General features: G+C 35.6%; 2 protein-coding genes across 2 annotated transcripts in view; one reads left to right on the forward strand and one right to left on the reverse strand.

Annotated features, from left to right (window-relative positions):
* LOC129943056 (protein unzipped) overlaps positions 1 to 14032 on the forward strand; it is a 173703-nt gene that overhangs the window by 35565 nt on the left and 124106 nt on the right. The gene's annotated exons all lie outside the window — the stretch shown is intronic.
* On the reverse strand, positions 84 to 386 carry LOC129949796 (protein GVQW3-like). Its single transcript, XM_056061448.1, has one exon. It carries the CDS (start codon positions 384 to 386, stop codon positions 84 to 86), a length of 303 nt encoding a protein of 100 aa, XP_055917423.1.

Genomic DNA, 14032 nt, shown 5'->3' on the forward strand with positions numbered 1-14032 from the left:
CCGTTTCAGCAGCATGTCGCAAGCGTTGATTCGGTCCAGAAGGTTTTTTTTGCGTCAAATCATGCAGCACCGGAACATCAATCTTATTTTTTGTATCCAGCCTTCTGCAGATGGTGTAAAATGGTTTGGTGACTAACTCTCATCTCCTGGGTGATGTTTTCCATGGTTTGATCGGTATTCTTCGTCACCGGTCTTCCACCGGCTGGTTTATCCATGGTGTCGTTTTCACCGACTCTGAATCTTAGGAACCATTCGTCCGCGACTCGAAGTGATAAAGTACCATTCCCCAAAACACAATTAATCTCACGGAACGTTTCTCTAGCGGATTTGCCTTTAACGAAGGAAAACTTTAAAATATCGCGAATTTTGGAGTTAGTAAACTCCATGTTTACACGTCTAAAACTGTTGAACGCAATATCCAAACTAATAGAGTCGTTATACGTAGGTTATGTCAATACCTTTTAAATGATGTATAGTATTGCCAGATACGAGCTCTGTAGTGCTTTGTACATAGCCGCGAAATTTAAAAGACAAAAAAGCGAAGGGGAGATATATTTGTTTTTATATTATGCGCCCACTAAAGGGGTTATTAATACCCTTATAATGATTTAACCTAGTGCGAGCAATTAAGAAAAGAGGATAGGATTAGAAAAAGAAACCGATGAACATTGGTTTTAAATGTCTACACAGTGTAATAAATGGAAAATATTGAGACTGGTAAAGCATTCCACATTCGTGTAGTGCGGCTAAAGAAAGCATTTCTGTACTTAACAGTACGTTCGAAATTGGGCTCAAGGGTAAACTATTGGGCATTCCTAGTAATTCCTATGGGTATTACGCTTGAATTGTTTAAGGGGAGGAACGCCTCGGTAAGAAAACGATCTCCAATCATATTAAGAGCTCTTTTTTCAATTCTATCCAGAAGACTCAAGTATGTTATGGATAGTGGCATTGGGGGAGGGTTACGCTTTTGTGACAGTAGACAGCATCGAGTTCTCGAAGCATTAAATTCTACACAGTTTTTGAATCCCCTTTGAAAAATGCTGTCAAGATCAGAATTTATTGAGCTTATCACGCGCTGCCGTTTGTAGTCCAGATCCGAAGAACAAGGATGAGAATCAAAAACGAATATAGCAGAGGGTATTGTCATAATCGAAACAATGTAGTGAGTTAGAAGTTTCAGACAAAAGATCATGTATGAATATAAGGAAGAGAATTGGAGACAAAACGGAACCCTTGGGCACACCAGCGATTATATTGTGGATATCAGATTTGAACCCGTCCAATACTACTTGTATTGAACGGTCCAAAAGGCAATTTCTAACCCAACAAAGAAGAGAATCATCAATACCAAAAGCATGCATTTTCAATAAGAGAGCTTGATGCCAAACTGTATTAAATGCCTTTGGAATATCAGGTTCAATAATCTTACTTTCTCCCAACCTATTCTCCAACCTTTTATTTGAAGAAGAAAATAAAAAAATATCAATGAGAAAAGAAATGCATAAATTCATTATTGAAAAGTCAAAAACATTTTTAAAAAAATTGTGAGTTACTGGTTGACATATATAACGCGTTAAATTATTTTGGAAAAAAATGCTAGAAATGTTTTTCTTGTTGAAAATGGAAAAAGAACCAAATTTCGACACTAATCTTTTCAAGCTTTATAACAAGCTCGTAAAAGGTTCCAAACAGGGAAGGTCCTTTGGTCTATTTTTCACAACGAAGATATTCATTGGTCGATTTGAGACGGCCTTCCGCCTACTTTGATCTAAACAAATTTCCAATATGCTTGACTTTCGAAAAGAGACACGAGAAATAATTCAGATTGACATTTAAAAAATAGTCCGAATTTAGTATGAAGTCTTAAAGCTCAAAATTAATGCAGAAATAAACCAAAATATATTCCCATAAAAATCTTATTTGCGTAAATAGAGTCTAAAGACAAATTTAAAACACGTAAAATCATCATCAAACTGACCTAAATTTCAGTTTCTTTCTTTAATAACCAATTACTGTCCAATCCAAATTATATCAAACATTTCAATATTTTTTTCCCCCATCACAAAATTTCGTTCACGAAAGGTTTATAATTCTATTTCTTGTTCTATATTCTTCATTCTTAAGCTCAACCCATAGTGAACAACAAAGGGCTTACAAGGTCAATTCTTATTCTTAAAAAAATTACTAATTGATCGACATTAATCATAATTATATGATTTTTCAAAGAAATTCTTCCGCCATAAGGGCTAAACCCTATAGACTCGTAGAGCAACTTGAAGCTTTACCAAAAACTTGTAGACTTTTGATGAAAACCGCATTTTCTCTAAAACAGTGGTGTGGCGCCAGATGTAATTATTTTTTAAATCCCTTTGTACTACATGCGTGTTGGATTTATGTTTAACTACGGTTTGAGAAATTTCATTTGATTGTAGATTTTGTTCAGCTTTCCAAAGGTCAATCCTAATCCTCCCAATTATTATATTTACTCTCTGTCACTTTTGTTTGACCTCTCAAAAATTAAAATGTCAATGTCAAAATTATTGTTTTTCTAAATTCTCTCGTACACATATGTCATCGTAGAGTTGTTGCAGCTAGTTGATGGAATTGTGTCATCGCGTTAATTCTTTAAATACATTTTGACATTCAAATTATGGTCCACATTCTATACGTATGTATATTTGATTTGTTGTGCTTCTTACGTCATGTTCAATATATAAAAATTGTACCACTTAAAATGCCTTGAAACATGCAATGCCAGCAGCAAATCTCGATTCATCATTATTAGAGTAAAAAAAATAAGTTGTTTTTTGTTATTATTTTAAGAGTCCATAGCTTCCTAGGTCGTCCATGTTTGTTGACAGACATTTATATTCTCTAAGCTTCTACATTATACATATTAAACAAACGCCTCCAGCGGTATTCTGGTCAAATAACAATAATAATTGACGAACTAGCCTAGAATTTATTTGACATATTACCGTGATAATGACATATTACCGTGAATACACAGCAGCGCAGCGGTGACACCAAATGACAACGTAATGTCAAAGAAATATAAATGGAAAGAGAGATAGAGATAGAAAGAGAGAAGGAAAAAGAAGGGGACAAAACCACATCACGGTAGATCACGTAAAGCGTGGCAAATTAGAAATCCATATAATACAATAATTTGTTGCTTCAGCTGCTGTGCTTCGTAGGTCTTAGGTATCTTTGCGTGTGATTCGAGTCTTTTGTCTTGTCTTGCTCCTTGACAACATAGGTATTAGGTTTCATAGAGTGATACTCTGATACCTTAACTCCATTATCTGGCTAATTAAAACGAGTATACGTGGCAAGACTCTAGAAATATGTATACCCGTTTACACGTATGTGTAAAATAGTGAGACGAAGGTTTACATTTGTTGTTTTTGTACGAACTACACGTTCCAACTATCATCCCTCTATGTACACAACACATATTAAGTGTCTTCATCTTCATTTTCATCTTCAGCTTCAGCTTTTGTGTACTTAATACTTTTTGTCATTTTTTTAATATTGTGATATAGTCGTTTTTTCATTCCATTCCATGCCATACCATCCATCCATCAAATAATCGGCATCGTCAGCATATTTTAACCACAATTAAGCGACCATAACCACTGGAGCATTTCATCTCACTTGAAGAACACTCATTTATCTCGGGTTCTTTCTCGTATTCTCAAAACGTTACCAAACCAAATCCACTCCGTATAATATGCGGCGAGTTGAGAATTCATGATGAGATGAACGACGACGATGACGACGACGTTGAACGAAGAAATTTTTAAACAGCGGAAGCAAGTGATTTCTTTTAGTTAAAGTTTATGGTGATGCGGTGTGTAGATGATGATGGTGAAACTTTTCTGATTGTTATTTCTTTTATTTCATTTTTTTGATTTTTTGATAGACAGGCAGTCAAGTTAGAACTCAGCTTTAAAGATGTTGGTGGAAAAACACTTCAAATATAGTGGAGTTTAAAAGTTTTGAGATCAAATTCATTAGTTTTTTTTTGTCAGTTTTTTGTTTATGGTATCTGCCAAGATGGTAAAGTGTTTTCCATTAGTGACGGAAAGATGTTAAAATTGATTAAAACAAGTTGTAATTTAAGATATCAACGGAATTTTTATTTCAGTTAAAAAGCCTATATCAATGACATTACGTATGTTAGATGACATCGTTCAAATGGTCATCACGGTTAAGTGGCCCGCATTTTCAAGATGTTAAATTTTGACGTTTTACACGACCAGTAACACGTATCTACCGCTAAAGACTTGTTTACTTTAGAAAAGACTGTTCAATGTTGGTAGTCACATCACCTTAATGGAAAATATCAATACAAGTTGTGATTAAAAAAAAGCAGTTAGTGGAATTTTGGAATGAAATAAATGTAAAATTATCTCGAACTCATGTATTTTAGTAGAGAAATATTTGAGCCATCGCAATCTTAAAAACTTTATTAGTACGATAAAATATCAATCACAATCTAAAAAGTGTTATGGCAATGATATCTGTTTTTGTCCGTAATGTAGAAATGAAGGGGACCTTTATTTTTTCCCAACTCTAAGGGCTTGTTTAATTTCAGAGGATTTGTGAATTCCTAGCGGTAGGCAAGAAATAGGGTAACAAGCGTTTTCCAAAAAAAGTTTTTATTTGTTTTTAATTTTTCCGCTGTTATTGCTCATAAGACTCAGGAAAATTCTCTCAAAAAGTCCAACAATACTCAGTGCTTTAAGGACAGAAGCAGGCATGTGGACTATCACAGATGAAGAATCTCTTAATCTGTTATTAGACCCCCACATTCCAGGTAGCTCTAACATACTCAACGACTTAACATCAGAGTCTCTAGCTTCTACAAGCGATTTAGTTGATCTAATAACGCGGGTAAAACTTCAATGCGCCATAGACAGCTTTGATCCATATAAATCTCCAGGACCAGACGGAATCATTCCGGCCGAACTACAAAAATGCTCAGACATGATCATTCCACCATTGGAAATCATTCTGACAAGCTGTGTTAGGTTGAGATATATTCCCGAAGCCTGGAGAATGGCAAAAGTAGTCTTCATTGCTAAAGCAGGAAAAACCTCACAAGTTAACCCTGAAGATCTACGACCAATCAGCCTATCATCCTTCCTTCTTAAAACCTTGGAAGGATTGATTGAAATTTACATCAGACATAATCTAAAACCATGTATCATTTCCACAGCTCAACATGCTTACTCTAAGGGAAAATCAGTAGAATCAGCACTTCACTCGCTGGTACGTATTATTGAACATTCCCTCGAATACAAAGAATGTAACTTAGTAGCGTTCCTAGATATTGAAGGAGCTTTCAACAACGTCAGTTACCAGGCGATTACAACAGCAATGGATAAGCTGAAATTAGAGAAATCACTCTCATAGATCTTATAAATCTCATGCTCAAAAGCAGGACAATAATTTCTAACATGAGAAGTTTTACTACCACCAGATCGGTGAATCGAGGCACTCCATAAGGTGGGGTCCTTTCGCCTCTTTTATGGAACATGGTAGTAAACGAACGCTTACATCATTGGAAGCAGAGGGTTTTAAGGTGATTGCCTATGCTGACGACGTTACAATATCCGTATCTGGGAAGCACCCCCAAGTTCTCTTGGAAATCTTACAAAATGCCTTAAACAGGCTAACTAAATGGGCTAAGCAATGTGGATTTGACGTCAACCCACACAAAACAGAATTAATACTCTTTTCGAGAAGACATAATATTCCTCAGATTAGCCCAACCAAGATTAGAGGAATACCATTAAGCTTTTCCGACCAAACTAAATATTTGGGCCTCATTTTAAACAAAAAACTAAATTGGAAGGCAAATATTGATGAAAGAGTAAAAAAGGCTACTGTAGCGCTTTTTACTTGTAAAAAGGCCATAGGATCAAAATGGGGCTTCTCCCCAAAAATAACCCACTGGCTATACACTTCGGTAATCAGACCGATACTGGAGCTGTCGTTTGGTGGACCGCACTGGACAAGATGTTAAATCTAAATAAGCTCATCAAAGTCCAGCGGTCAGCAGGTATGTGCATCACAGGAGCACTTCTTTAACACTAACCCCAGCACTGGATGTGCTTTTAAACCTAACACCACTTGACATCTTCTCAAAAAACGTGGCTGCCATCTCATGTGTAAGGCTTAGAGCCACCTCTCAATGGACCAGTAACAATACTGGACAAACTACTATTCTAGACAGTTTCAGATCTATCCCAGATCGCTTAGACTATACCACCCCAAAAATGGTATTCGGTAAAAGCTTCCAAGTGTCCATCCCGTCAAGATACTCCTGAGAAGAAGAGAGACCCCTGAAAGATGATTCGGTACACTTCTATACTGACGGTTCAAAGACCGATCACGGAGTTGGAAGTGGTATCTTTTCGGAACAACTGAATCTCAGTCTATCCTATAGACTTCCCAATCAATGCAGTGTATTCCAGGCCGGAGTAATGGCGATTAAAGAAGCACTATCCTGGCTCAAAGAAAACGTTATATCTTGTGAGGATATACGAATCTTCTCAGGCAGCCAAGCCGCTCTTAAATCTCTCGCGTCTGTCTCCACAAACTCTAAAACAGTCCACGATTGTCAATCATCTCTGAATGAGATGACGGAACAGTTTGACATTCACCTCATTTGGGTGCCGGGCCACAGAGACATTCCAGAAATTGCACGGAACACTTCTGCCTCATGTTAGACAAAAACATAACATAGGAACACCACTTCCTACATGCAAATATCTTCTCAAGCAATATGCCCTAGAAACAACAAATGGTAAATGGTCACAGAGTACCACCTGCCTAGCAACCAAGCAAATTTGGCCAAGTATTGACTTAAAACGCTCAAAAGGCTTGATATCACTGAGCAGACAAAGTATAAGCTCTACAATTGGAGTAATAACGGAAGACAAGCTCTGAGGCTAGGGGTCTCTCCATTAGAAGGAATAACTTTCTCGGTAATCCCTTCTTTGATAACACCAGTGAACTGGCAACGATTGACACAAAACGTCTCTCTAACTTTATTAAAAGTACGAAATGGTTTGTTTAAGTTCATTACTCTCCCATGAGTAACGCCATTAGCGGTATCACAATGGACCCTTGAGGTCTACGTGCGTCAATGACACCTGGACAGCCACTCCAACCTAACATAACCTATTGCTCATAAAGTTTTCTTAAGTCTACCGAGTTAAAAATTTTTGACACTTTCAGTCAAACTTGTAAACCTATTCTAAAGTATGTCAAACTTTTAGATAGTTGTTCAACTAAAAAAAATACTTACACTTGTATCAGTTTAGTGACTTAGGCAACTAAATTTTTCATTCGATGGTCACTTTCCTTGATTTTTTGATTTACAAAGTTTAGAAATTACTTTAGAAGTTTACAAAATATTAAATAATTTGTCTGAATAATCAGAATGTATGCGAATTTTTATTTTTTCATAAAGTTATCTATAATTTGAAAAATACGAGATTGAAAGTCACCATGGAGTCTCTCAAGGATCACTTTTGAGTCCAATTCTATACTCGTTTAATTCTTCAATTTTAATTAGTATAGTTCAGGATTTATTAGCTTTTCGCTGCTTTTTAAACGTAAAACTTTCTATTTTGGAAGAAATTTTATCACAGGAAGTTTTCAAATGAAAATAACTCTTTTTTTAAATCATTCAAAGCATAGGAGCTTAACAATTCTCAAAAACCAAAACGATTCCGAAAGCCTTACATTCGACTTAGTTTCAAATTTAAAAGAACTAACAGTCTGTCATATGGACGACTAGCTAAAAAACGACTGTATTAGTGTGACAGCATTTTGCATCTGTCAATCAAAGAAAAATGACGTTTCAAATTTTCAATTTCGAATAAATGCCTTCATAAGAATATGTCTGTCAAAATTATGAACTGTCAATGCTCGTTCTTGCGCATTTCTCTTGTGCTTACATCGCTAAAAAAATCATTGTTTGTCCACAGTTTTATTCTATTGTCAATTAAAGAAAATGTACGTTTCAATTTTTAAATTAATGTTTTCATTATAACATTTCTGGCTAAATTATGATCTGTCAATGTGGTTCTTGCGCATTTTCTTGTGCTTACATCACTATTAAAACTTATTGTTTGTCCATAGTTTTATTCTATTACCAAACTAATGAAGAACCAGTTTCTTAAATTTGACGTCTAAACAAACAAACTTTTTGGAAAATGGAGTGTCACATTATTCCATCATACATTTTTTAACGTTTAATAGCTCCAACTATCTGTCAACCTAGAATCATATTTGATGCCAACAAGATTAGTTTGAAATTATTGTTTATTTTGCATCTGTCAATCAATGAAAAATGACTTTTCTATTTTCGAATGAATGCTTTAATAATGACATATCTCTCAAAATTATGAACTTTCATTTTGCAAATGATAAAAACGAAACAAACAAAACTTAGTTAGAAGTTTGTGGTTATATTTGAGTACATTTTGTATTCATTTTGTTTTTGTTGTGTTTAAATTTATTGTTTCTCCATAATTGTTTTCTTTTGATAAACCTGCGAAGAAAGATTTTCTTAAATTTGATATTCTAAACAAACAAACTTTTTGGAAAATGGAGTGTCTTCAAACTTCAAAAAATGTACGATAGAATTCTTTCACTAGAAATTAAACTAATTGTTTGACAATTAAAATGGACGTTTATTACTGATGTTACGTAAAGCCCATTGATGAAATAAAAATCGTAATCGACAGATTTAATATTGGCGTTTTTACAGGCGTCGAATTTTGACATTTCATAATGGTATCTTGCTCATATAAATGCCAAAAAGTAGTCTTTTCAACAATCAAAGGAAGTAAGATACAAAAATATTGAGACTTCAAAGTTTTTTTTTTATTTGACACCATTCGGGTGGAAATGTTTTGCCATTGAATCAAACAAAAATTTGACAGCTGACACAAAAGAATAACGTATTGATATTAGATGCGTTTCTTTACTTTGAATTTTCATTGGTTGATAATCTTAATGGAAGTTTAGAAATGTTTTGCCATTGAATCAAACACAAATTTGACAGCTGACACAAAAGAATAACGTATTAAAATTAGATCTGTTTCCTTTCTTGAATTTTCCTGTCAAGTTCATATAACAAACTAATTTATGGACATTGGGAGTAAAACAAAAAAAAACTAAGTGTTGCAATTAGGTCTGTTTACTTACTTTGAATTTTCGGTGCTTTTACTAAAAGTGGCAGTGAAATGTCAAAAATTTATATTTAGTTTTTTGATTTCAACGTCTCATGTTTTTATTTATATTTAACACCATTTGGGTAGAAATGTTTGCCATTGAATCAAACAAAAATTTGACAGCTGACACAAAAGAATTACGTATTGAAATTAGATCTGTTTCTTTTTTTTGAATTTGCATTTTTTGACAATCACAAGTGACGTTTATCACTGCTGTTACGTAAATAAATATCGTGTCTTATGTGGATTTTTTTAGACGACGATATTTGATATGTCATAATGTTATCTCGCTCATTCCAAAAAGTACTCTTTTCAACAATCAGATAACACAAAAGAATAACGTATTAAAATTAGATCTGTTTCCTTACTTTGAATTTCCGGTTCTTTTCGCCAAACTCCTGTAAAGTTTACATAAGAAGAAATTTATTTGACAGAACTTGAGATGAAAAGCACATGAATTAAAAGCAAGTGAACAAAATTTTTAAAAAATTTAGTGTCAAATAAAAATGTTTCTATTCCCTTAAGTTTGCGCACTAAAAATGTTATTCAAAGAAACTTTCTTTGAGTTTAAATCTAACTTCAACTGTCAAGTTTCATTATCAAATTCGTTTTCATTTACTTTTTATTTTTCCTGAGTTTGACAGTTTTTTTGGTTTTGACTAACTCATTGCTCCTATAGTGATCAAACAGTTCAAGTTTATGTTTTTAAAATAGTTCTTGAATGCCAAAGTTTTTACCACAAGTGTAATATAGAAAACAAACTCACTCAACCGAATACAAACCACGATGAATAAAAGGAAAGCCTGACGTCGTCGTCCTCATAGTCATCATCATAAACAACATCAACATCAAAATCAGCGTCTTTATTTAACGCATCTATCCTATAATCATATGCAACTATAAATGCACAAGTATAGCTCCGTGTGTTTAAGCCAAATACACTGTTTATGGATTCACTGAAGCCTCAATTGTTTTAAGAGAACACACGTCGCAAACCGCACTACCATACTCATACACCAACTACCAACTCCTATATGCAGAGTGCATAGGCTGGAGCCTACGGAGCTCTGGAGCTCTGTGGGTGCACCAATGATGGGTTAAGAGCAAACCCCATTTGCATATGGGGTTTCCTCTATTTTCTATACTTTCTGTTGTTTTCGTTTTTCTCACATATTATTCCTTATTTCTGCTTTTAAACGGTACTACGGCAGCAGCATCTGCTTAACGAATGCATTTGAACTTATTTCTTTCAAGCCGGTTCAATGTTAGAGGTATACAATTATACATATATCTATGCAGAGTTCTGCAGAGCCTCGAGTCGGGTTAAGAGGATTACGTTACACTAAATTGCGGTTGACACTCGGCTGCTTTCATCCAAACACCCAACGACCGACGACCGACTCGACGACGACGAGGACGAGGACGGTTCTCGTGCCATGCGGTGCTTCTAGAGCTAAGCTCCGTAACTCTATTTTACAGAGAGATGTAGATTTATGTGTTAAAGTTGGATTGTAATACCCTCCACACCCCTTCCCAAAACAATCAGAGAAGAGGTTATGGCCGGGCAAGAAGGAGAAGCTAAGTGAAACTTATAACAGGAGGGTAGTGGCGAACGGTGGCATTTAGTAAAGTAAAGGAGCTATGGAGCAGTGTCATATCGTATCGCGCCTCCTTAGATTGTTTGTAGTTATGATTCTTTTTTTTTTCTTAAGCCTCGAATCTCGTCCTATTCAGCTCCAGGGTCGCAATTACCGACGATGTACTTTGGAAGCAGCAAACAAAAAGCAAGAAAAAAATAAATGTTATGTTACTGTGATCACCCTCAATGTCGCTGATGGCCGGAACTTGTGAGTTGTTTGTGTTTATGCAATTTATTTATCCTCCTCATCATTATTATTATTATTATTGTGCACATCATGTCAGTTGGGCTTGAGACAGGGGGTGAGACCAAGACCGGGTCCGAGTATTCAGTCGGCGGTGACAACGATGACACTACATGTTGACGACAACATAATCATCTGCATTTTGAGCGGGTGACATTTATGGCTTCAGGCGCATTGAATATGCCTCCTTTGCCGTTGCAACGACAAATGACAACCGTCCGTCTGTCCGACCGTCCGTTGCTTCGTCGTCGTTGGTAGGTTGGTCCGTCAGTCGTTGATGGCATCATTATTGTTCGGTTTGACCGAGTATATCATAAAAGTTTTTATATTTTGCTTTCGTTAGCGTTGATGTTTTTACTGACCTATTAAAATGTTTTTGCTCATATAAATGATGCGGTAAATAGAAATAACATTGAACATGAATTTATAATATTAAATTGCATTACAGCGAAACATTTGTACATAGTTACAGAAAAAAATAAATAAATACATATTCATAAATGAAAGGTCAAATAATTGAATAGAAAGTGTATAGTGGATTATCAGTCAAAGTGTCATAATGAACAAAGTGTAGGTTTGGCTTGAGTTACATTTTCGATGCCTGTCACATTTTTTAATAATTATTATTATTTTACAAAAATATAGGAAGTAGAAAACTGCATAACATTATGTTTTTTTTTTATTGTGCGCAGTTTGTAATCATTTAAAATTGTTAAACGTATTGATTGTGATATTGACAGACAGACAGATAACGACCATGACATTGACAGTTCGTATGTTCATTATTTTTCATCTCATTATATTTTATAGGGAGGGTTGCGGTTTCGTAGTAAAATTCAAGGTTTCCATATGAATGCCTAATATTACATTGATAAAGGGTAATTTTGTGAAAGTGAATTTTAAAAAAGTAAAGCTTAAAAAAAACACATTAAATCAGAAAAATGCATGAAATCTTTATTTGAATCGATAGTACGGTCCATATAAATATTGACCTTGACGACGCCTCAAATGGTCCACCGCCTTAGTCCAATTTTGGCATGCTCTTTTCAACATTTCGGCCGGTATCTCACGAATGCTTCAATGTTGTCTTCCAATGCGTCAATTGAAGCGGGCTTGCCTGTATAGACATAAGTTTTAACATAGCCCCACAAAAATGGTCTATGGGCGTTAAATAGCACGATCTAGGCGGCCAATTGACCGGTCCCGAACGTGAAATAAAATGACCACCCACTTGACTTTTATTAAGTCCATTGTTCGCGTGCTGTGTACCACAGTCTTGTTGAAACCACATGTCATGCAAGTCAAGCTCTTGCTCACAGTAGCAACATTCACAGTTACGTTACGATTCATCATCTTTGAAGAAGTTCGGTCCAATGATACCGCCAGCCCATAAACGGCACCAAACTGTGACTTTTTTTGGATGCATTGGTAGTTCTTGCAATGCTTCCGGCTGATATTCAATCCCAAATCGACAATTCTGCTTATTTACGTACCCATTGATCCAAAAATGAGCTTCGTCGCTGAACACAATTTATCGGAAGAAGCTTGCGATGAACTTTCTACACAGAGCACACATTTTGATAATAAAATTCAATAATTTGTGAAGCGTTGTTCGTTTGTAAGACGATTCAATCATAATGCGCAATCGTTAGACCTGTGCCGACTATTAGGATCACGGTATCGTGGAATGTGTAAGAGGAACCGAATAACCTAAAAACAGTTACAAGAGTGCAGAAAATGGCAGAAATGGAAGCAAAGCTCCTTCTTACAACTCTGGATCTATATGTTAAGAAAACTATGGCAATCAGAGCATTACGGCTAAGGCAGAACAGTTGCTGAAAAACTAGCCACATCAGACACGCCCAGATTCTACATAAATACATAGGGAAGAATGTAAGCACAGGGGCCGGATTATGAGATTCGTAGAATTCGTTTTGTAATTATATACAAATGTGAGTTAGCTTTATTTTAATTTGTTTATAATTTATACACTAAAATATAAAAATTTGTGGAAAGCTGTCAAATGACTGGAATATATTAATAAAAAGTCAAACCAAAAGTGTCAAATCACTGGAATATAGGAAGAACTATTTTCGCTTCGCCGCGAATTCGTTAATAAAGAAATACGACACGAGTCGAATTTGAAAGGTTGAATTGAAAACGATCCGCCGCGAACCTCATAATCAGGCCCCAGACAACATCACACTCTGTCCTTAGTCCCACAGAACCTTTATGGCTGAAACACAAGCAACCTTCAGCTTCGGCTCAGGATGACGTTTACGAGTTGAGCCATAGGAGTTCCTCTTTGGAGGGATGAAATAATATAAATGTCACTGAAAGCAACCTCGAAGCAGCCCCACCGTAACGCAATAGAAGCCGAAGTTGAAGCGTGTTTGTGATTCAGCCATTAACACCACCTTTCCTGACACTGACAGGAATAGATGGGTACAAAATGTTTCACACATGACTGAGTCGTCAATATACATAAGGCTCGAAACTAAGAACAGGTTTCTTATCTGAGACACTCATTTTTTCCAACTCCTTCAGACTTTCCCATTCAAGCAGTGTCTCCTCAAGCTGTGGTATTGGTATTGAAAAGCTCTTTAAAACAGGTCTCAATGATGGTGCTATCACGAGCTAAACTTGCCATTTTCATCGATATCCAAGCAGAAATAGAATCGATTACTGCTACAACAATCAAATCTAAGCTTGTAAATTACTGTTGTCAAAAAATGCCACAGCAATCAAATTGAAGCTTGTAAATAACTGTCGTCAAAAAAAAATTACGTTCTTAAGCTGACAGCACAACATTATAGACTCTACTGCGTACCAGATGGAGAGAATTTAGTGATAAGAAAGAACAGGAAGACACAGTTCACTTCCACTCAA

This window comes from Eupeodes corollae, chromosome 1 (assembly GCF_945859685.1).
Source record: "Eupeodes corollae chromosome 1, idEupCoro1.1, whole genome shotgun sequence".
NCBI lineage: Eukaryota > Metazoa > Arthropoda > Insecta > Diptera > Syrphidae > Eupeodes > Eupeodes corollae.